The sequence below is a fragment of the Phascolarctos cinereus genome, unplaced genomic scaffold (assembly GCF_003287225.1).
Source record: "Phascolarctos cinereus isolate Bilbo 61053 unplaced genomic scaffold, phaCin_HiC Scaffold_726;HRSCAF=1367, whole genome shotgun sequence".
Lineage (NCBI taxonomy): Eukaryota > Metazoa > Chordata > Mammalia > Diprotodontia > Phascolarctidae > Phascolarctos > Phascolarctos cinereus.
The window spans coordinates 252127976-252152503 of NW_027556098.1; the positions used below are offsets into that span (position 1 = coordinate 252127976).

The window sequence follows — 24528 nt, forward strand, 5'->3', positions numbered from 1 at the left end:
AGCCAGAATTTTTAAGTGTCTTGTTTAGGTAGCCAGGCAATAATCTGACTTATACAAAAATCTTCCTTTCACTAGATGGAGCCTACAATTGGTCTAATAAGAACAAATCCTGCTTGTTCTGCTTGTGGATAGCCAGGTTAGGAACTAGAAGTATATTTACAAGGAAATATTTTACTTTTTAAGGAAACTATTGGCCTTGAATAGAAAACTGAACATAGAGAGTGGGCAATATATTTATTTGCTTTATTACAAACAGTTTAGTGAGATCTAAATTAACATAAATAGTTTTTACTACAGGAATATTTTACCCACAGACAATTTTACTTCTATGTCAACTTAGGCTAATTCCATTTCTCATGGACATCCTTCAGCTCCTTCTCTCTTGCATTTTGTAAGACTTTTGCTTCAGCAAGAATTCCCTCTCATCTTTCTCTATTAGTTCCTTTCCTCTGGCTACAATACTCTGCTTTCTCCCATCCTAAAAAAGTCTTCCTCTGATCTTTTTTGACCATCTAGCCACTATCCCATCTCTCTCCTCCCTTTCTCTACTAAACTTGTTAAAAAAAGACGTCTTTACCTGATCTCTGTGCTTTCTTACACAAATCTCTGGCTTCTGCCCCCATAACTCTAATGAAAATGCTCTCTGAAAGGTCACAAGTGACTTCCTTTTCTTCAAATCCATTTGCTTTCCCCCCCAGCCTTTATCTTTCCAAAGTTTGAATACTAAATAGCCAATTCCACTGATATTTTCTCCTCCATTGGTTCAGAGACACTTCATTCTCCTCGACCTCCTCCTACCTGTCTAACTCTTCTTTCTGTTCCTTTTATTGGCTCCTCACTCCCTTCCTGAACCTTTTGAATGTCCAACCCAGATTTCCCCTCACCCTACTTCTCTTCTCTATCTGCATTCTTTCACTTGGCCATCTTATTCACTATCACATCTTTAACTATAATGTATAGGCAGATGACGCCATAATCTTTACCTCTATTTCTGAACTGTCTTCTGAGAAATAATGTATGTACATATAAATCTCAAGCTAAGCCTCTCAAGTCTCAGCTAAAATCCCACCTTCTGTAAAAAAGCCTTTCCTCATCGACCTTAATGCTCATGATTTCCCTCAGTGATCAATTTCAATTTATTCTGTATATATCTTTTTGTTGTCATTCAGTTGTTTTTCAATCATGTCCAACTCTTTGTGACCCCATTTGAGGTTTTCTTGACAAAGATACTGAAATGGTTTGCCATTTCCTTCTCCAGCTCATTTTACAGATGAGGAAGCTGAGGCAAAGAGGATTCAGTCACTTGCCCAGAGTCATACAGCTGCTAAGTATCTGAGGCCAGATTTGAACTTAGGTCCTCCTGACTCTGAGGCCGGAGTCTATCCACTGCACCACCTAGCTGCCCCTTAGGAAAGACTTTTTACAGAAGGTGAGACTTTGGCTGAGCCTTGAAAGAAGCCAGGAAAGAGGCACAGATGAGGAGGGAGGGAGTTCCAGACATGGGGGACAACCTTTGAAAACGCTCAGGCTCAGGAGATGGAGTGTCTTGTTCAGGAGAATGGCAAAAAGCAAGGCCAGAATACATGGAGGAGGAGTAAAGAATAAGAAAACTGGGAAGGTAGGGGAGGAACTGGGTGATAAAGCGCTTTAAAAGCCAAACAGGATTTTATATTCGATTCTGGAATTTACTGAATAGAAGAGTGACACAGTCAGACATGCTTTAGGAAGATCAACGTGACAGCTAAGTGGAGGACAGGCTGGAATAGGGAGAGCCTTGAGGTAGGGAGACCAGTCAGCAGGTTATTGTAATAGTGGAGGGATGAGGTGCTGAGGGCCTGCCCCAGGTGATGGCAGAATGCTTACCTTTCAGGGAAGTAGCAAAAATAATCAGAAGGTCAGTGGTAAGGTGGATGATGTAGGCAGAACCTCAGTGGGCTCAAATCTCAAAAACTGGCAGTTTGCCACAGCATTTTAATCACAAAGGTTAGCTAGGAAAGCTACCAGAAAATAAGAAATGGGATTGTAGATAACTGTTTCAGATGAAGACAAGGAGAATTTTGTAGCTGTCCCGAGCTCCTGAGCATCATCACTCCAGTTCATCCAAAGTCTTTTGTTTTGTTTTTTGAGAGGCAATCGGGGTTAAGTATTTGCCCAGGGTCACGCAGCTAGTAAATGTCTGAGGCCACATTTGAACTCAGGTCCTACTAAGCCCAGGGCCCATGCTTTATCCACTACACTACCTAGCTGTCTCATCCAATGTCTTTTATTTATTTTTTTTAGTTAGGCAACGGGTTTAACTGACTTGCCCAAGGTCACATAGCTAGTAAGTGTTATGTGTCTAAGGCCAGATTTGAACTCAGGTCCTCCTGACTCCATGGCCACCAATGTCTTTTAAAGACACACAAATTGATCAAGGGGCAGTTTGGTGGCCCTTGGATTGGTGGCATAGTAGGTAGAGTGCTGGCCCTGGAGTCAGGAGGAACTGAGTTCAAATATGGCCTTAGACACTTCCTAGCTGTGTGACCCTGGACAAGTCACTTAACCTCGTTTACCATAGTTTCCTCATCTGTAAAATGAGCTGGAGAAGGAAATGGCAAACCACTCCAGTATCTTTGCCAAGAAAAATTCAAATGGGGTCACATAGAGTTGGACATGACTAAAATGATTTAACAACAAATTGATCAAGAACTTTTTTTTTGCATTTGATCCAAAGCCTATGATTAATAAAGATGTGTTATAATTAATAATGAAGGATTCTCACATGATCATACCATCTTTACATTTACTCAAAGTGGAGTGGGTAATTTGAGTGATTGACTCCATCAATCCCCACAGTTACACACCTAACACTAATGCATGTGCAAAGTACAAGTGGGTCTCAACCCTAAAGGAGGAAGTGAAATTGGGACAAGCACATTTCTACTCTCCAAATTATAAGCAAAAATAAAATGTTTCTCAAAAGAGATATTTTATTTCCCCTCAGTGTTATCTATCCCCTGGGCCTCCACAAAGAAATTAGTTTACATTTACTTAATTGTGTACGGGCTGGTTTTCCCCACTAGAATTAAGCACGTTGAGGGCAGGGACCATTTCCACTTTAGTCTTTTGCACAGCATCTAGTACAGTGCCTGGCACATAGTAGGTACTTAAATACGTACATACCTATTGAATTGAGTTGATATGAATAATGGCAACAGCACTTCAGGGAGAAACAAAGAAGAAAAGGATTGTAAAGGGGCCAGCAAGCAGTTTCATCTGTGCCAGAATGGTGGAAGGTGGGAGAACATGATACAGAGAAGGAAGAGAAGATGAAAGGACATTAAACATTTGGAACTGCGTTAGAGTATGAGGCTCCTCCTGCAAGGGGAAGGACTGCCACCATTTCTGGAAGAAGCCGCTTTGTGTGCTTCAAGGAATGCTGTGGACTCCTTGAACTTTGACGACTCTGGAAGAGAGAGTGAGGCTGACAACTCTGTGCAGTTCTGCCACACTTAAATCCAATTCACCTGGGAGTCAAGATGTCACCTTGGGGTGTCATTGGTGCTCTTTGGAAACAAAGGATGAACAAAAAAACCAGATAAACAAAACCAAGCTGTGGATGCCAGGTGTCATCAGAAGAAAGGTTATCTTGTAATGGTCAAAGGAACAAGAAATGAGTAGTTGAGGTTGGTGATACCATGCTGAATAGTACCAAGGCAGCTTTTTGTCAAACTGGCATAACCAACAGAGAGGTCTGCCATCTTCCCGGGGCCTGTTTGGAGGGTGGGATAGAGAGCCTCCCAAGAATTCTCAAATTTGATGATCACTAGCTTCTGCTGATTCACCTGGGAACTAATGATACTAGGAGGAGGAACCTAGAAAGTGTTGCCAAGGATTACGAAACCTTGGGCCAAAACCCCTCCAAAACCTTGGGATTATCAGTGGCAATTTCCATTGAAAGGAGATTTAATAGATAAAAGCAGATTTTGTAAGTTAGGAGCTGGCCAAGAAGATGGTGTCTGAGGATTCCTGGTTTAATGAAGAGTCAAGGACTTAGAAACTGGTCAGACTTAGGTTAAAATCCTGTCTTGGATACTATCTAATTATATGGGCAAGACACAGCCTCTGGGAGCCTCAGTTTCTTCATTTGCAAAATGATGATGTTAATACTTACGTGATATGTGCCTCATAAGGCTGTGAAGATCAAATAAAATAATGCATATAAAATACTTTGAAAACTTTTAAGTGCTACATACATGTTAGTAATTATTATTCATAGACCATGACTTAAAATTTAGAAATGTGATCACGCCTAGTGATGTACATTTGGGGGTCTCAAAAATATACTGGTTTGTAGTTTTGCAGATCTAATCAAGAATGCTTTGAAAATGAAGTGTAGGGAGAAAACTGCTCACAAATATTTGATAAGTCCAGTAACATAGACGGTAACAATATATGAGGAAGAAAACAAAAAAAAGGACCAGTAATTCACTGGAGATAATATCCAAGGAGAAAGCTAGCAATAAAACCCATGGTTTCCAGTATCTATATACAATGCCCAAAGCATGGGAAATAAGGTGGATAAATTAGAGATCATGACACAAAGTGGGGAATTTGACCTCACAATGAACATTAAGGTTTGGTGAGCTAGGATTCATAACTGGCATGTGTATCTGGAAGGTTATACTTTATTCAAAGGAACAGAATAGATGAATGGTGGAGGGAATGATGGTGGAATAGCACTGTATATTAAGAGACATGGAGGTAGCTAGGTGGCACAGTGGAGCACTGGTCCTGGAGTCAGGAGGACTTGAGTTCAAATCCGACCTCAGACACATAACACTTAATTAGCTGTGTGACTCTGGGCAAATCACTTAACCCCAATTGCGCCCCCCCCCCCCGATATAATCAGGAGAGGAAATCCAGGGAAGCAAGGTGGAAAACATTTGAGTAATAATCAATGGAGAGAGAAAGAGAAACAATACTGTTGTTGGGGCTGTATAGAAGGAGGAAGTAGGTAAGAGGTTTAGGTTTACCACAAACCAGGTATGTAAGTATGATAGAGTAGCAATAGGGTCTTCAACCATATGGACAGATATTAATATTTTCTTTCTATTAAAATTCAAGAAGTTAGGGAATGCTTGAACAAATTATGATATGTGATTGTGATGGAATACTATTGTGCTATAAGAAATGACAAACAGGATGATTTCAGAAAAACCTGGGAAGAGTTACACAAACTGATGCAAAGTGAAGAAAGCACAACCAGAAAAACACCATACACAGTAACAGCAATATTGTAAAGATGATCTACTGTGACAAACTTAGCTATTCTCAGCTATACAATGATCCAAGACAATTCCAAATGACTCATGATGAAAAAATGCTATCCACCTCCAGAGAAAGAACTGTTGGAGTCTGAATGCAGATTGAAGCCTACTGCTTTTCACTTTTTTGTGTGTGGTTTTCATTTTTAATTTTCTGGTTCATGTTTTCTTTTATAACATGACTAATATGAAAATATGTTGTGTATGATTGCACATGTATAACTTATGTAAAATTTCTTGCTCTCTCAGGAAAGGGAGAGGGAAGACAGGAAGCAAGAGAATTTGGAACTCAAAAAGGGAGCTTTTTTTGGTACCTGACTGTGATTCTGCAAGGAAGAATTAATTACTGAAATAGAAATGATAGGAACTCTTGGAGCAAGTGATCACTCCATCACAGAGTTTGTGATGGATAAGAAAAAAGCTGAACAAGGTCTGACATGCAGCCTAGATTTTGGGAGAGTGTATTTCAAAGGGTTCAAGGAAATCTTAACTGCATGATCCAATGGCCTCATATTTTATAGTGTGAATTGGCTCTTAATAATGAGACTCTGAAGACACAGGCAGAAATAATTCTGACGTGAAGGAAAAGGGGGAGCTATCTGAAGGCACTGACGAGGATGAGGAAACTGATTCATTGGCCAACTCAGATTTTTTAAGATGGAAGCAAACTCAAATAACTGAGGATGAAGACAAAAGAATAGTATGAGTCTATAAGAATTGTGTCGAGACTAACACCAGAATGAGCCAGTTCTAGTGATGATGCTAAGAACAACAAAAAGGTCCTTTTAAAAGTAATGTTTGAAGCAGGAAGAGAATCAAAGAAGAAACAGCACTAACTGGAGTAGATGGGATAACAGAAGACGGTGATAAGGCTGAAAGACAGCTCTCATTTAGATTTTGTTTCTCTTCCTTAGGGACTAATCTTTAGACTAGTAAAGACACAACAGACATTGTTAGCAAGGAGTGTAATCTCCAGATTGATGAGGAGATAGTCAGGTAGCATTGATCTGCCTTCAATGAGTTCAAGTTAACAGACTCCTTGGATATTTAAAGAACAGGTAGATGTAATTCTTGAGCTATTAGAACTCTCAGCTCATTAATCTCCTCAATTCCCATGCCATAGGAATGCCATGGGAACTGCGCTAGAAGGCACTTTCAAGATTATCAAAAGCTGCCATGTTATTTGACAGATGAAGAAACTAAGGGAAGAGTACAGTGAGGCAATCATCTGTCTCCTCTCCTCTCCTCCTGACCACTACATCTGTCAACATCTTCATCAATCCTTTCCTCCTTTGCTCTGGTCCCAGAGGATAAGGTGGACCTTCTCCTTGCCAAGGCTAATTTCTTGTACCTTTAATCCATCCCCTCTCATCTCCTTAGGGAATTTTCTTTATTATTTCCCAATTCTCTATTATCTTAAATGCTTCTTTTTATCCATTGCCTCTTTCCCACCCCATCCCCTACAAATATACTTATATATCTTCTATTCTTAAAAACCACCACCACCACAACAAAAACAACAACAAACCTTCCTTTTACTCTGCCATCTGCTCAAGAGGTCTTCTTATGTTTTTTCCTTTATTGAACTCCCAGAAAGAGTATTCTACATTTACTACTTCTATTTCCTTATTACACAGTTAATCTTCCACTCTTCCTTCTGAAACAGGTCTCTCAAGAGTCTGTAATGACACTTTTATTACTAAATTCAATGGCCTTTTCTCAGTCCTTATAGTGGGTGACCTTCTGCCAGGAATTGACAACGCTGACTTTCCCTACCATACCCTCATGCAGGTACCCTCTCTCCCGGTCCTGTTCTTTTCAGCTTCCTTTTATACATATTGTCTTCCCTCCCATTAAAATATTATGCCCCTTGAGGGCAGGGTCTGTCTGTCTGTCTTTCTTTCTTTCTTCCTTCTTTTCTTTCTTTGCCCTCTAATTATATTCCCAATGCTTAGCACAGTGACTGGCACATAGTAAGCACTTAATAATAATAATTAATTGAGAATAAATAAATGCTTATTGACTTAACCACTCCCTCCCCCTTGGCTCCTTTAATGCCGCTTTCCTTGAGTTCAACCATAGACCTAAGAGCTTTTCTTTTGCTGGGTCACCCTTTCCTTCTTGCCCTCCAAGTGTGTATCCTTGAGGACACTCTCCTAGTCCCTCTCCTCTCCTCTCCTCTCCTCTCCTCTCCTCTCCTCTCCTCTCCTCTCCTCTCCTCTCCTCTCCTCTCCTCTCCTCTCTCTCCCCACTCTCTTTCAGTGATCTCATATGTTCCCAAAGCTTCAATGACCACCTTTACACAGACAACGCCCAACTTTTTGTCTAACCCTAATCCCTTCCTTGACCTCCAGGCCTGATGGACATCTCCACTTTGATGTTCTTCTGGCATCCAAAACTAAACTTGTCATCTTCCTTCTCTAAGTATGACTCTAAAACATTCTGATTACTCTTAATATTGCTACTATCCTCTCGGTCATCCTATAATTCAGTCCTGAAACCTCAGTCATTTGTGAAGCTTCCCTCTTGAGTCTAACATCTGTTGGACTATAACATCTCTAAGATTTGTCCTTTTCCTTTGTTGACAGCGCCAAAACAGTAGTTGTGGCTATCATTCTTTGTTGCCTGCTATTACTGCTGGTTAGTTTCCTAACTGGGCTCTTTGCCTAAAGTATTACCCCCCTTCTAATCTTTTCTTCACAAAGCAGAAGTCTCATTATGTCATTCTCAGGCTTTCCCTACAGCTTCTAGAATAAAATAGAGATCCTTTAGCCAGGTTTAAAGACCCTCTACAGTCCTGGCTTCAGTCTACCTTTTCAGCTTTACTTTATATAATTTTCCCTCATGCACTCTACATTTTAGCCAAATTGGACTACAAGCTATTCCCCAGACTTGCCCTGATATTTCTCCTCTTGTCCCTGGAATGATCAGACCTGTGCTTTAGGAACATGAAGAGAGAATCTGTGAGGAGGATGCATTGGAGAGACGGCTCTCTTTTGTCTTCAGCACACCATCCCCTACCCTCACTTCTGCTTTTCAGAATCCTTATGTTCCTTCAGTGCTGAGCTCAGGTGCCACCTCCTCTGTGAAGCCATCCCAGATCCCACCAGCTGATCGTGTTTTCTCCTTGCTAAATTTTTTTGTACTGAACTTTGTATCAATCAATTAATAAATCAATCAAGAAGCATTTATTATGTGCCAGGCACCAGGAATGCAAATACAAAGATGAGATAGTCCCACCCCTCAAGGAGTTCACTTTCTAGTAGAGGATATAAGCAAAATAAATACAAAATAGCTTCAGTGGGGGTGGGTACTAATAACTGGAGGGATCAGGATAGATCTCATGAAGGAGGCACATGAGCTGAGCCTTGATGGGAGCAAGGCAGTTGGGGTTAAGTGACTTGCCCAGGGTCACACAGTTAGTAAGTGTCAAGTGCTTGGTCTGAGACTGGATCTGAACTCAGGTCTTCCTTACTTCAGGGCCGGTGCTCTATCCACTGCCACACCTACACGCCTGAGAGCAAGGGTTTCTAAGAAGCAGGGGTGAGGAGGCAAAGGAAAAAGCTTCTACAAAGTCATGCATGCAAGATAGCAAATAAGCTAGTTTGCTTGAGCACACTGTATGTGAAGACAATCAGTCAGTAGGTCAATAAGCATTTATTAAGCACCTACTATATGCTGTGATAAGCTCTGGAGAATACAAAGAAAGGCAAAAGACAGTCTGCTCTCAAGCTGCTCACAGTTTAATAAAGGGGACAACATGAAAACAATTAAGTACAGATAAAATAATTAGTGGATAAATTATAGATAAACAATAGAAGGGGGATGGGAAAGTCTTTTGACAGAAGGTGAGATTTTAATTGGGACTTGAAGGAAGCCAAGAGATGGACAAAGAGGGAAAGCATTCTAGGCAGGAGGAAACAGCCAGTAAAAAATGATCAGAGTTGGAAGATAGAGTGTTTTATTCAAGGAATTGCAAAAAGGCCTGTGTCACTGGATCTCAGAGTACCTGGGGATAAGTAAGGGATAAGAAGACTGGAACAGTAGGAGGGGGCCAGGTTACAAAGGGCATTGAATGCCAAACAAAATTTTCTATTTGACCCTGGAAATAATAGGGAGACAGTGGAGTTTATTGAATAGGTGGGTGACATGGTCAGATCTACACTTTAAGAAGATAAATTTGACAGACAAATGGAAGATGGATTGGAATGGAGAGAGATGAGCCAGGGAGACCAACCAGCAAGATACTGTAATAATCCAGGCATGAAGTGACAAAGGACTGCAATGTCATTATGAAAGAAAAACAGCTCTGGCTTGGCAACAAACTGGATGTGGGAGGGGATGGAAAAGGGAGGTATGGAGGAGGACACCTAGGTTTGGAGCCTGGGTAGTCTGCAGCCTTGTTATGAAGGGTTTTAAAAGCCAAACAGAAGAGCTCGTATTTTAGCCTAGATGCGGTAGTGAGGCATGGCATTCCCACATGAGAAGGGAAGGGACATGATCAGACTCGTGCTTTCGGACCATGAATAGGGAATCTGTGAGGAGGATGGATGAGAGACATCTCACCCATATCTCACCATACACTACCTTACCTTGTTTATCTGTGCTCAGATTGTATCCCACACAGTAGAACATAAGTTTCTTAATGTCAGGGATTTTGCTATTTTTGTCAATCTCTAGTGCCTTCCATAGAGTTCTGCACATGGTAGGCACCTAATAAATTTTGGTTAGAGATCTCTATTTTACAGACAGGCAGCTAGGTGGCGCAGTGGATAGAGCCCTAGGTGTGGGGTAAGACTGACTCATCTTTCTTAGTCCAAATCTGGTCTCAGACTGGACAAGTCACTTAACTCTGTTTGCCTCAGCTTCCTCATCTCCAAAAATGAACTGGAGAAGAAAATGGCAAACCACTCCAGTATCTTTGCCAAGAAAACCTCAAATGGGGTCATGAAATTGGACACAACTAAATAACTATTTTACCTTCCTGTTCGGGGAAAAACTCATGTGTTTTCAAAGGCTGAGAAGCTTGGACCATTTATCTCCTAACCTCAAATAAGTACAGTGATTTTGACGCTGGAAGTCCCTCTGTCAAATCTCTCTTGGATGTTTAGTTGAGAGTTAAGGTATGGGAAGCCTAATGTAGAAAGCCTGAGGAACTTGATCAGATGTTCCTGAAAAGCACTGGACTAGGTACCAGGAAGCCTGTGTTCTAGTCCCAGAACTCATACAAGATAGCTATGTGGCAACAAATCCCTTCCTGTCTCTGTGCCTCACTCCCCTCATCTGAAAAGTGAGGGGTTAGACTTGATGACCTTTAAAGACTTGCGGTATTTAAGAATAAGGAGTATATGATTGTGGTGGGTACTTGAGAAACATTCACAAATAAATAAATGGACATATCTATAGGCCTCAAGTAGCTTACAATTGAAAGTTTCTTTTTCTTTCTGTTCTCTACTTCCCAACCTTGCCTTTTAATAGAAACACTTTACTTTTTCTGTAGCCTACTATGCACAAAGCTTGATGCTAGGCATTGGAGACAAAGGCAGAAATAACAGAGCCCTGCCCTTAAGAAACTTACATTCTACCAATATGAACACCAATAAATACAAGGTTTGGCATGACGGGGACAGCAGAGATACTTTCTCCAATCCATCCACCCCATGGATAACCTATTCTCATTTCTAAAACATAGACTTTTGTTTGAGAGCACTAAGGTACCTGCTGGGATGGAATGCTGCATTCTCTTCCTTTTTAATGAGAAGTTTTGTGAATGGGGGATGCTGGCCGATAGAGGAATAAGAGCCCAGGACAGGGAACCAGGAGGCCTCAACCCCACTAGTCTGAGATATGCCCTTCACTCTCTCTGTAGGAGATTCCACAAGTTGTTTGACCTGTCTGGGTCTCTGTTCTTTCATCTGTGAAATAAGCGGGGTGGATTAGTTTAATCCCTAAGAATGCTGTTAGGTTTATTTGCCCAGAACTCTAGCTAACTGCATTTCTGGCTGGGGCTAGGTGCTCCTAGGGCTAAGTATAAGCAGAGGTTTAGAAGCATAAGGCCAGGGAGGATGCCGAGGACTCCATGTTCCATTCTTTCTGGCATCGACATGCTAAGATGGAGCTAGCTAGCTCCTGCTGTAGCCCAGCTGATCTGTTAGAAAGTCACCTTTCTGGCACATGGACATAGAGATGGTACTTCTGTCTCTCTAAGGGACCAATTTATTTGGGAGGGTGGAAGATCCAATCCACTGCCTTTGAATTAGAGCAGATGTGATGGGTGTATTTGTTACCAACCTCCTTCATGAGATCATAGTGCATTTGTGTGGCTGAATGCAAATAAAATGTGACATATAAAATCACAGCAGCTAGGTGGCGCAGCGGATAGAGTCTGGGGTCATGAAGAGTGGGACACAACTGAAAAACAACAGAACAGCTGCTGCTGTAATAGAGTGCTGGGCTTGGCATCAGGAAGGCCTACGTTCAAATCCTCTGACATTTACTAGATGTGTGATCTCTTAACCCCATGTACTTCAAGCACCTCCCCAGGACTTACCTACTAAGCTACAGATTGGCAGAGGAATTTCCACACCAGATGCTCTCTCCAGCTCCAGGGAAGCCAAGAGGCAGAGATGAGGAGGGACAGAACTCCAGGCATTCAGGACAGCTAATGAAAATGCAGTTTGGTTTGGAATGTCTTGTGAGAGAAATATCAGGGAGGCCAGAGCCTCTGGATCTTAGAATAAATGGAGGCAAGTGTGGCTGGGGTTGGGGGAGGGGGGAGTAAGTTGTAAACAGATTAGAGAGGCCAGGTTTGGAAGGGGCTTTGAATGACCAACAGAGGACTTCATATTTGATCCTGAGGTGGTGATAGAGAGGCACTGAAGTTTAATGAATAGATAGGAGGGAGGGGTGTGTGTGTGTGTGTGTGTGTGTGTGTGTGTGTGTGTGTGTGTGTGTGTGTGTGTAAGACAGACAGAGAGAGAGAGAGAGAGAGAGAGAGAGAGAGAGAGAGAGAGAGAGAGAGAGAGAGAGAGAGAAGAGGGAGAGAGAGGAGAAGGAGAGAGACAGAGAGAAGTAGAGAGACAGAGAGAAGTAGAGAGACAGAGAGGAGAGAGAGAGGAAAGGAGAAGAGAGAGAGAGTGAGAGACAGAAAGAGTGAAAGGGAGAGGAGAGGAGAGAGAGAGAGACATATAGACAGATAGACAGACAGACAACTGGTCAAACCTGTACTTTAGGAAGAACAATTTGACCACTGACTAGAGGGATGGGCTAGGTTGAAAGACTTCAGGCAGAGAGACCACCCAGAAGACTGTTGCAACAATCCTGGGGTGAAGCAATGAGAGAGCCTGCACCAGCTCAGCTCTGATGCTTACTACATGTGGCTTTTTTGCCTCATTTTTCTTATTTTAAAAATATGGGATTTGGGCTAGAAGAACCTCTGGTTCTTCCCCACTGTAAACCCTGTGAACTGAGGGCTCAATTAGTCTGTGGCCTTTTTTTTTTAGTGAAACTGGAGGGAAACCTCTCAAAGTCCCTTAATGAAGAGATGATAAATAATTCCTATCATTTGAGAGGGTTCTCCATTAGTGACAGGGTAGGGTGTAGTCACTATTAGTGTGAGTATGGGAAGATGACCTCTGAGGACACTTCCAGCTCTAAATCTTTGACAATATGGTACCTGGTTAGTCAGAGTTTCTAAGTAGGGCAGACCTCACTATTGAGGGGGCTGCTAAGGACACCCCACTAGTGACAGTACCAAGATTCTGCTTAGTGATAGGACACTGGCCTCCCTGTAGGTGAAGTAATCTGAGGGGAGTTTCTGACACTGAGGATGGAAATGTGGTGGATGATAATTTGTGAAAGGTAGGTAGGTACCAAGGATTGCGGTAAATGTAGGGTGAGAATTATTGTCTCTTCCAGGATTTAAGACATCTCTGGAGAGGAGAAGAGACAGCTAGTGACCTTTTTCAATGACAAAGGAAATGACAGATCACACTGAAGAAGAAAAAGACTTTCTCCTTTTAGTAAAGGAAAAAAACCTATACTTAGAAATCAATTTTAAATGAACCATAAATAGAGGCACTCGCCAGCCACAGGGTCCCAGAGATCTTAGTTTCATCACACCCTAAGGGCACATGTTCCCCATGGGAGCACTGCTATCCCAGGAGACACAACCAACATTCCTTCTCCTGCCTCATATTTGCAAAAGCCAGGCTCTCCCCAGTCCTCTCCAACAGAGGCCATACCATTTCCCATTCCCTCCCAACTCACAGGGCAAGGCTAAGAGTGAGAGACATATTTCTAGTTCCACTAGCTTCTACCACTTTTTTCTCAATTACTTTTCATCTTTCAAAGTTCACACAACCTACGCACACCACCCTCTCCCCATCATATCCACTCATCTTTAGGTCAGTTCAATTTTCTCAATGAACCTAGTAGCTGGTTTACACCCTTGTCCCCTACATTATTCTTAGGGACTTCAATGTTCACAATGATCACTCCTCTAAAAACCTACCATCTCAGTTCTTTGACCTCCTCAATTCCCTTCTCCACTCCTGCTTCAGCCACACACATCAGACATGACCATATCTTAAAAATTATGTCACCTCAAAGATCTGGAATTTTGAAATTCTACTTTCTGACCACAACATCTTATCCTTCCACCCTTTCTCACTCTTTCACCAACAATGGGCATACTCTCCAGCTGACTTCTGGGGTTACTTGCCATATCGCTATAGCCCTAATCCATCTCCCTCATTTTGGCTTGACTTGCCTCCAGGTCCAGACTTGACCCCGGGGAATAGCATTAATGTTCATTAACGGCTATCCTAGAATCCCTTTCTCCCCTCTACTTCCCTGCTGTAATCTTTTATTATAACTAACCTGTAAATCATCATCCCAACTTAACCCTCACTTTCCAATTATTCTCCTCTCTCCTGGGAATTTTGAACATCAATGAAGAAAAATCACAAAAATGAGGTGACCTTATCCCCTACAAATTTATGTTTGATGACCTTGGCTAGATCCTCACTGCTATTCAGTAATCATTCTACTTGATCTTATGCTCTTATAGTTTCTGTTCCAAATTTCCTCTCTCCTCTCCTTTCCTGCCCTCCCCTCTCTTCTCTTCTATGCCAGCCCATTGTTTTTCCTCCATTTCACCGAAAAACTTAAAAATAAATATTTACAAGATGCTTTCACTTTCTCACTACTCATGGTCTCCTCTACCCAGGATTATAGAAAAAAAATCTGAGTGTTAGAAGGGACTTCCATACTATCAAGTCCAACATATACACCAGAGGAATCTCTACTCTTAACATATCCAATAAGCAGTCTTGAAGCCTCTTCTTCGAGAACCATCACCTCTTCTTGAGGCAGCCCATTGCCCTTTTGGACAGTTCTGTCATGATCTCACTGAGTCTTCTCCAGCTTAAACATGGCCAGTTCCTTCAACCAACCCTCACAACACAAACTCAAGGGCTTTGAACATTTTGTTGCCTTCTTTTGGCTTTGACTTGCCCCCAGGTCCAGACTTATAACCCCCAGGCTTCAACTTATAACCGGACAGCTAACTCCACTCCTCTACTGAAAATGCTTTCTGTATGGTCACTATTACCCTCCTAATCACCCACTTCAATGGCCATTTCTTCTGCCTCTATCCTCCTCAATCTCTTTCGTTTCTAACACTGTTGACCACTCCTAGTACTAAATACTCCCTAAATAATGCTGCGTCTACATAGAGCAAGATGGTCTAGAAGATTGAAGGGTAGAGGGAAAACAGATGCAGATTTTAAAATTCACTGTAGACAATTCACCAATCAAGGAGCCATCTTGTCAGTTATCAAGAATTCACTGTATCCAACTGTTAGCTATTGTTAGGGCCCTCACGAGCCAATTTACATCTCAGGGCTTCAGTTACCCCATGTGTATAATGAAAAAAAAAAGTTAAGGTATTTTGGGGTCTATATTAGATGGTTAAAAGCCACAACCTAGTGTTGACTGCTGTAAGTTCCTTTCCTTTCCATATTGCCAGTGCCCGAAGACATACTATTTCCAAGATGTACTATTTCTATGAAGTAATTACTCCTAAGTACTAAGGGGGAAGCAGGAGGGGATAGAAAGCCAGCCTCATCAGAATCAGGAAAATCTGGCCAAGTTCGATCTCTTCTACACACTGGCTGTGTGGACTCTGAGCAAGTCAATGAATTTCTTTGTTCTTCAAACAACTCTTAAGACATTAAATTGCAAATTGGTTTCCAATCTGCACTGGTAGAAGGAGTTCCCCTACGTGGAGTTACCTGTATGTGGGAACTCACAGCTCTTAAGACCCTCTCCCCTCCAAAACAGGTAGGATTCCTGTGGTTCAGAGACCTAAACCATCCCTACACCATTTCATTAGTCAGGGACCATGAATTTTAATAAGCTTCATATTTTAATCCAACTAAATTTATTGTTTTTTTCCCTTTCCTTTCCATCACAGTATGATTATTTTGTGAAAGGATACACAGTGAGGTCATGGATCTACACGCACCCTAGAGAGAACACACATTATTATTCACCATACAGCTCTTGAGATGTCTTGCTTCTTTTCAGATAACGCGTGACCTGAGCCCTGGGCTCAGTTCGGCCCTAGATGGACAGGTGGCTGCTTACCGCAGACCACACCGACTGATATTTATCGCCGTCTGTGAGGAGCAGAGTAAATACTTGATTAGCTCCTCAGTATGCTGTTAAGAACCTGCCGCTGTAACTTCGGAGAGGTAAAGATTACAGTTCCCTGCAAGGCCACTGAAATCCACCACTGTACTCTGGCCTAGATTTTATTTTGTCTAGGCAGCATTTTTTTTCCCTACTAGCTGATTCCAAGGCATAATTGTTTTGGCTACACATTCATATGCGTTCAGGAATGGACATTCTTTACACTACTTATTTTCAAGGCCCTACTTACCAACTTCATCCCTGATGTTTGCAAGTTCGATTGACAGCTCTTTTTCTTTCACAAGGGCACTTTCATTCTGAAAAAACAAAATGGATACCAAGTCCCTAGTTTTATCCTAGTTAAGCACTTTCACATGTTTAATTAATGAACCAGATTAAGCAAATATTTACAAGTTTAGCCTTTAAGCAGATCATTTTCTATTACAATATATCTACTATAAAAATAAAACTTACCATGGAAGCCAAGTCTGACTCATTCATTTCTAGCAGATCTAAAATGCAAACTTTGCAATATCATTTATATGCATGGATTGTATTTTTCCATATATAATGTTACTTTGGGTACACTTTCTTACCATAGCTGCGGATATACATGCCTAAGTCACACAAACTGATATGGCTTTGACGTCTACAATTCATATTCTGCTTATGAAACATTATAATTTTTGATGGGCAAAGAGCCCAAGTAGGAAAATACTCTCAACAATATAATTTTTTCCTTATTATGAAAAGCCACCAACCCAGCTGTTAAATAATAGAGATTGGAACATTTTAAAGGAAAAACATAATTTTTTTTATAATAATAAGGTACTAATACTAAAATTTAGTTTCTAGGAATTATGGGATTCTACCATCTGCATCAAAAAAGGAGTTAGAAGGATGAGGCACAAAAAGGAACACATCATTTAGTGTCACTTTTGAATCAGCATTCATTCTGATCTGAAATGGAGGAGAGAGTCCAATTTGTTCAGTTGACTTAGTCACCATCTAATTGTATTTAATTAATTAATATGTGATAAATAACAAGGGGCAGCTAGGTAGCATAGGATAGAGTGCTGTCCTGGAGTCAGGAAGACTCAACTTCCTGAGTTCAAATCCAGCCTTGGACACTTACTGGCTGTGTGACCTTGGGCAAGTTATTCAATAGTTTCCTCAGCTGTAAAATGAGCTGGAGAAATCACTCCACTATCTTTGCTAAGAAAACCCCAAATGAGGTCACAAAGGGTCAGTTGCAACTGAAATGACTGAACAACAACAAAAAATAATAATTTTTTAAATGGTAAAATTGAAAATGCTGGAGGGGAGTATAGTACCCTTTAAGTTATGAAAACCAAGGTCTCAAAGAAAACCCTTGCCTGGCAATTACATTCTGTGGGATTCCCTTCCCCTCCTCCCCTCATCCTCCCCAGCCCAGTAAACTGATTTCCTGAGAGGTATCTAAGGTCAGAATGTGGAACAAAGGAAACAAAAATATCTAACACATCTATCATCAGGAGAAAAAATGCTAGCGAATTTAGAAAAAAAATCTCTCTTAGACTACAATTGACCTTGATTTTATTCCACCTAAAGGATCAGTGCCAATTTCTAACTAGCTTTCCAAATCTTTTTTTTCCTAATGGCTGTTATAGGATAGTCATGTGATTGGGTTCTATATCTCATGATCCAGATGAAAACAGGAAAAAAAAATCACTCAACATCTGGATATTTTGTTTATTTTATTCCAAGTATCCAGATATTTGGTGACATTCTGGCATTTAAAAATAAATTTTAAAAAGCATTTAAAAATCAAGAATGTCACAAAAAGAAGCCATCATCAGAGACATCTACAAGCCTGAAGAGCTGGTGCTGCTTCATTAACTTAGTGGGTGCCATTTTGGTTTCTCTATACTAATCCACGTAAACTGATTTCCAGAGATTCAAGATAATTTAGCAAATGTGATGTTCAAAGTAATGATTAGATTTAAAAAGAAAAAGAAAAGGTAGTCCAACCTCTGGTACTGTAAGATGTAGAATGATGTACCAGATAAAGTTTTGGGCTCTAATGAATAAACAAGGTTCAGATCCCTCCTCTGACATGAGTTCCCCAAGGTTTAAAATCTTAAGCTGCTATATAAATTATGATTGTCACTCAAACACACTAAAACACAATTCTTTCATTCTGCCCTTCCTTGGGTACTGCAACGCACTGTCCATGGTAAGTCATATAATCATAAAATTTTAGAGGCCAAAAGCATCTTAGAGGTCATCTACTCTAATCCTCTCATTTGATAGATGCTGCATTTTGTTGACATAATGTTCTCAGACAATCAATAATGTATTTGTCATATCAAAAATGCTCCCAAACCCACTCTGGATTAAGAATGACATAATAGAGAAGGACTAGGTTTGAGTCCCAGCTCTAAAAAGAAGTTATGTGACTGTGGGACAGTCACTTGACCTCCCTCTGTGCTTTAGTTTTTTGATTAAAATGGGGATAATAATTTATTGTGAGCAAAGTTCTCATGAATAGCAAAGTATTATATAGATGATAACTATGACATTCATACTCAGGTTCCTTTCTTCTCCATAAAGCCCTCCACACTACCCCAGACCAGCCCACAGTAATTTCTCCCTTTTCCTATATTCTTTAGCACCTTTGATCCTTACTATACAATCACATATTTAATTATATATATTTTTTGTATTGTTCTCTTATTTCTCATTTATCAGTTCCTGGTGCCTCCACCCCGACCAACTTATCTTGTATTCAATTTGCATCAATTACACACACACACACACACACACACACATACATATATACATATATATATATAGTATGTATACATATATACTTATACACATACACATGTGTGTATAAATATATATGTGTGTATATGTACACATTTATAGATGCACATGTTGTCTCTTCCAATAGAATGTAAGCTCCCTGAGGACAGAGAATGTCCTATTTTTGTTGTTGCATCCATGGCATCTTGCAGACTGCAAAGCCTAGTTTAATATATGTTTCTTGGTTGAGTGTCTCTCTCTAGCCTAATTATATCTCTGAATTCATGAGCTATGTCTTATAATTCATTAAACAAACATTTTATTCAGCACCTACTGTATGCAAGGCCTTATTCTATGGACCAGAGATATAAAGATGAAAAATGACCCAGTTTGGGTCCTCAGGGAGTTTACGGTCTATGGGGAATAAGACATGTACACAAGTAGGCCTAATAGAAGGTAGACAGTGATGGGGTGAGACTAAGATTGATTAAACTGGAGGGACTGTTTACTTTTAATCAGAGGATTTTTATATAGTTGTGGTTATTAAAATGAGCCCTATTCATCCTGGTACTTAAGTCCTTCCTGGAATTAAATGAGGCACTCTATGAGGTACACTGATTCTTTGGGGTCTACTCTCAAGCTCAGGCTGGATGGCCACTTGTTTAGAACGTGGTGGAGGGCACTCTTGGTCAAGGAGGAGTTGGTAGGACTACTGCTATTCCAATTCTGAAAGTCTCTAATTGATTACATGTATGCCTACTGCTCTGAGGTTTAGGTGTATTCAGAAGCTTCTGCCTAATTAATTAGTGGGAGGCTAATGTAGGCACTGGAGAAAATCTGGTTCATAGAGTCACCGGTATGTAAACCTTTGAAAAGTTTATATTGGCCACCCCAAGTACTGGGTAGACCCCAAGGAGAAGAGAACATGCTTTAGGGTGAAGACCTATAGAAGTGGTCTTCTCAGGCTCAGCTGCTTTCTTCACCCTGTAACCTCCCTCAGTGATTGCCATATCAAAAATGTTCCCCCCCTCCTCCCGAATTCAGGCTCCCTTCTCCCATTGGTGATTTCTTGCCAGGGCCCTCCACTTTGGGGATGGGCCCAGTCCATCCATGCCTCATGGGCTTTCTTTTTGCTTGTATTTGCTTATGTTAGCACAATGCCTGGTATATAGTAAGTACTTAATAAATGCTTATTGCCTGCCTGCCTGTCTATTCATGGTAGTCCATTCTAGTATTTAATAACCTTTAATGTTAGTAAATTCTTCCAGCTGGTGTTGCAGTGGACATAGCATGGCCTCGAGTCAGGAAGATATGAGTCCAAATCTAGATGCAGACACTTACTAGTTGTATGATCCTGGGTAAGTCTGTCTGCCTCAGTTTCCTTAACTGTCAAATGGGGGTAATAATAGCACCTACCTCCCAGGGATGTTGTGAGGATCAAATGAGATGATATTTGTAAAAAGTGCTTAGCACAGTGCCTGACATAGTAGTCACTATGTAAATGTAAAGGACTATACAAATGTCCTTCCTTCCCTTCCAGGTAACCCAAATCCCTTAGATTTCACTTTAATTCCATTTTCCTTCATTCTGTCATCAGTGGATGGAAAACAGGTGGTTACCTTCCTTTATAAAATATCCCTTCTAAAAACAAACAAACAAACAAAAATCACTTCTCTAGATAAAATAACCTAAATTCCACTAGCCCTTGCATATAGGTCTTATAGTCTAACCCAGGGGTGGGAACCCGTGGCCTCAAGGCCACATGTGGCCCTCTACTTTAGGTCCTTGGGCATGGTCTTTTGGCTGAGTCCTTTTATTATCCTTTATATCTTGTGTTTGTGTGTGTGTGTGTGTGTGTGTGTGTGTGTGTGTGTGTGTGTACACACATATATCCTTCATAATCCTTTTATTAAGGGGATTTGTTGTGAAGTTTAGATTCAAAGGGCTGCACTTGAGGACCTAGAGGGCCACACCCTTGGAACCCTTTAACCATCTTTGTGACTCTCCTTTGATGTTAGTGCTGATTCTTCATGGCTCCATCAAGTCGTAGAGCCCAGAACTAAGCAAATGCTCCAGCTGGAGTCCGACCAGTGTGGAGTATAATAGATGAGCTCCTTGCTCTAACAATACCATTACCTTGTCTCATTTTCAACGTGTTATTGCAAGCTAATGGTAGAACTTCTATTTTTTTTTAAAAATTAACTGAATTCAACCATTTTATTTTAGGGAACATGATAAAATGAATAGCCTTCAAAATGTCAACTTGTTTACTCTGTATGTAATACCTAAGTCTGAAATATTTTCAAATAGACATATTAATTCCTAAATCTTCTTATAGAACTAAAGTGATTATGGGTCCACTGGGGCAGCTAGATGGTGCAGTGGATAGAGTGCCAAACCTGGAAGTCAGGAAGACTCCTCTTCCTGAATTCAAATCTGGTCTCAGACACTTACTGGCTGTTTGAGCCTGGACAAGTCACTGGACTCGTTTGCCTCAGTTTCCTTATCTGCAAACCACCCTAGTATCTTTGCCAAGAAAACCCCAAATAAGGCCATGAAGAGTCAGACATGACTAAATGACTTAACAACAAGAAGGACCATCGTATTTTATTCACTCACTAGTTCTGAAATAAATGATGGGGAATTATAGCTAACTTGAAACCAGGTACAAAGCATCCGAGTTCAAGAAATGGCCCGTTCCCTTGTGTTCAACATGCTGTTTTCACATTTGTAATTCCTCAAATATTTACCAAGTGCAAGGCACTGTTCTAAGTAGCTACCACATCTAATACTTCAAACATAAAAGACTTGTGATATTGTTGGCATGAGTACTTTATTGATGTGAACAGCAGCCCCTCTTCACCTTAGTGGGTAAACCTTCACACGTTGCTATGGGTGAAAATCTGCCAGTTCAACCAGCCCCAGGAATGGCTTTCCTTGAATGCTCCCTGACTCACCTATTGTTTTAGAGGAAAGGGCACCATCACAGGGGAAGGAGGCCAGAAGAAGCTAGAAGGGGGGGTTAACCAAATCTACTGAGTAGCACCCTCTCAGAAGTTAGTGCAGAAAAGAAAGAACTTTGTTTCTGCTGGTCTCTTTTTTTCTCTCCTTATACCCTTGAATAGTGTTTATAAAATTTAACTGATTTTTAACTTCAGGATCACAGAGTTAAAACTAGGAAGGGACCTTAGAGGTTATGCTTAGTCCAATGAAGAAATGGAAGCTTAGAGAAGGTTAAATGACTTGTCCTGGGTCACAGAGGTAAGGAGTGGCACAGCAGGATTTAATCCAAAAACTTCTAATTCCAAATCTAATGCTATTTCTTCTGTATTAAACTGCCTCCCAGTGGTTTATAAAATGAATATAATCTGAGTTTCTAGACAAGCCTGGGGTGTTTGCATCTATTGCATATATAGAAGGAGATTGCTAATTGGTGGGGGAGAATGATGGTATAAGGCTGTTTGCCCTCTTGAGAGTTGGTATGAGAACTTTTTGGAAGGAGACATTCTTTGAGAAAGAGATCTGTATAATTGTAGATATTCTCAAGATTGATGGGGGAGGGCAGAGAGTTGGGGGGGGAGGGACAGAGGGACGCGGGGGTGGGGGGGGAGAGATTGAAAGACTTTGGAAGCTGGAAACATGTAGGAGAAGCTAGCTCCTCAAAATGTCCCTGATTTCCAGTTTGCCTCCTAAACATTTCAGAAAGAGAATTTCCCTTTGGGTGAGGCTGGAGTCTCAGTTTGAGCTGAGATGTGATCTCACTTCCATCAGAAGAGCTCATTCTTTCACGTCTTTTTATGCTATATTCTAATCTGTATCACATTGCCAATTTTTGTTTGCTGTTTTGCTTGGATAAATGGATTTGCTTGCTGGTTACTATTTTTGATTGTTTTTTATGTAATCAGTGTTTGATGGGAAGGAGCCAAGCCAAAGGATGTAGGTTTGGGCTACTCTCCTCCATTAAGTGCTAGTAACTAGGTAGGAGAGTTGGAAGGAAAGCTGAGTGCTGCAGAATTGATACTTTTGAATTGCGGTGCTGGAGATTTTTGAGAGTCCCTTGGACAGCAAGAAGATCAAATTAGTCAATACTTACAGAAATTAATTCATGCTATTCACTGGAAGGCCAAAGACTGAAGCTGAAGCTGAAATACTTTGGCTATATAACAAGAAGGTAGGTCTCACTGGAAAAGACCCTGATGTTAGAAAACACTGAAGGCAAAAGGAAAAGGGGATGGCAGAAGATGAGATGGATAGATATTGTCATGGAAACAATGAAGATAATCTTGGTCAGACTTCGAGAGACAGTGGAGGATAGAAGGGCCCAGCATACCATGGTTCAGGGAGTCAAGAAAATTGGACATGACTGAACAACAACAACTAGAGAAGTGGCTTTTGTTTTGGATCTAGCAATATTTTTGAAGAAAGACTGATTCAGTTCTGGTTCACTATGTCCCTCAGAGACTGGAGAAAAGAACTCTCCAAGTCATTGCAGTCTTCTTTGGAGGGGATGGGTAAGATTGCAGAAATATCAATCAATTGAGTGCCTCTCATGAGCCACTTTGGACAATCCAAGCAGTCCCAATATTTTATATGGACAGCACACATCTTACTTAAAGTCAGTAGGATGACAGATTTAGAGCTCGAAGGGGCGTTATGGGTCATCAAAGCCCACTTGAAGAAGAAGGAACTGAGACCCAGGGAGGTTAAGTGTTTGTCCAGAGTCACAAAGTTATTAAGTGCTTTGCTCACACCTCTCCTTGAGACAGATGAGGGAACTAAGATTGGATTGGAACCCAGGTCTTTCTGATTCTATATTCAGTACTCTATGCATTAGCCATACTACCATACTTCCATGGAAAAGAGGTGTAGGAATTTCTTTGACTTTACCTTGTCCCTACATAAAACTCCCCTAAATCCCCATTCACATACTCTTAAACATGGGCATGTTGCTTATTTACAGTTACTGCACTGATTGATCATAAATATGCACTTCCCCCAATGTTTATTCTTCCTTTGTATCTATCCACAGCAAGGCCGGGTTGCATATACTACACTGTAAGGTCCTACAGAATAGTCTTTGTGTCTATGTAATTTTCCATAACATTATAAACACACATGCAGAAAGGCTCGTACTTAGGAAATGCCCTTTGATGATGAGGAGATTATGGCTCCTGAGGCTGTGTGTGATGTGGCCCAAGGCATTCCTGTAAGTTCCTGCTTTTGGACCAATTTTTCTAATTTATTAATTTTTTTGCTTCAAGAAAGCTATTGATCATTTCTCATTATCCAAGCTGTCAGAGTGATCAAGGACTTCCCTGTTCAAGAATGACTCAGCATCTATGACCCTGCCGGAATATTTCAACTCATAGGCTTGCAGATTGAGAGATAGAAGGAAACCTAGAGGTCACTGAATGCAATCTCCTCACATTATAGATGAGGAAACTGAGGCCCAGTGATATTAAGTGACATGCTCATGGTCATACAGGCAGACCTGGGATTCAGACAGATCCTCTGACTCCAAATCCTATGTCCTTTGCATTGTAAGAAGTGATGTAACTAAGATAGCACTTGTAGTCCTGCAGGATAATTCAAATCTGCTCATCAGAAACTAATTAAGTGCCTGACAAGAGTCAGAATGGAGCAGTTGCAACAGGTCCAATTCTGGAGTCAAGTCTTGCCTCTGACACGGATGAGGTATGTGGCCATGGGCTTAATCTTTCAGCTCCAAAGGAAACTCTCT

General features: G+C 40.9%; 1 protein-coding gene across 3 annotated transcripts in view; it reads right to left on the reverse strand.

The window, feature by feature from the left end:
• Nucleotides 1-24528, reverse strand: part of MTUS2 (microtubule associated scaffold protein 2) — a 667437-nt gene that overhangs the window by 79378 nt on the left and 563531 nt on the right. For all 3 annotated transcript variants that reach the window (XM_020997212.1, XM_020997218.2, XM_020997217.2), the window contains one exon: nt 16252-16318. In XM_020997212.1, coding sequence (XP_020852871.1) covers nt 16252-16318 — 67 coding nt within the window. The remainder of the gene's footprint in view (nt 1-16251; nt 16319-24528) is intronic.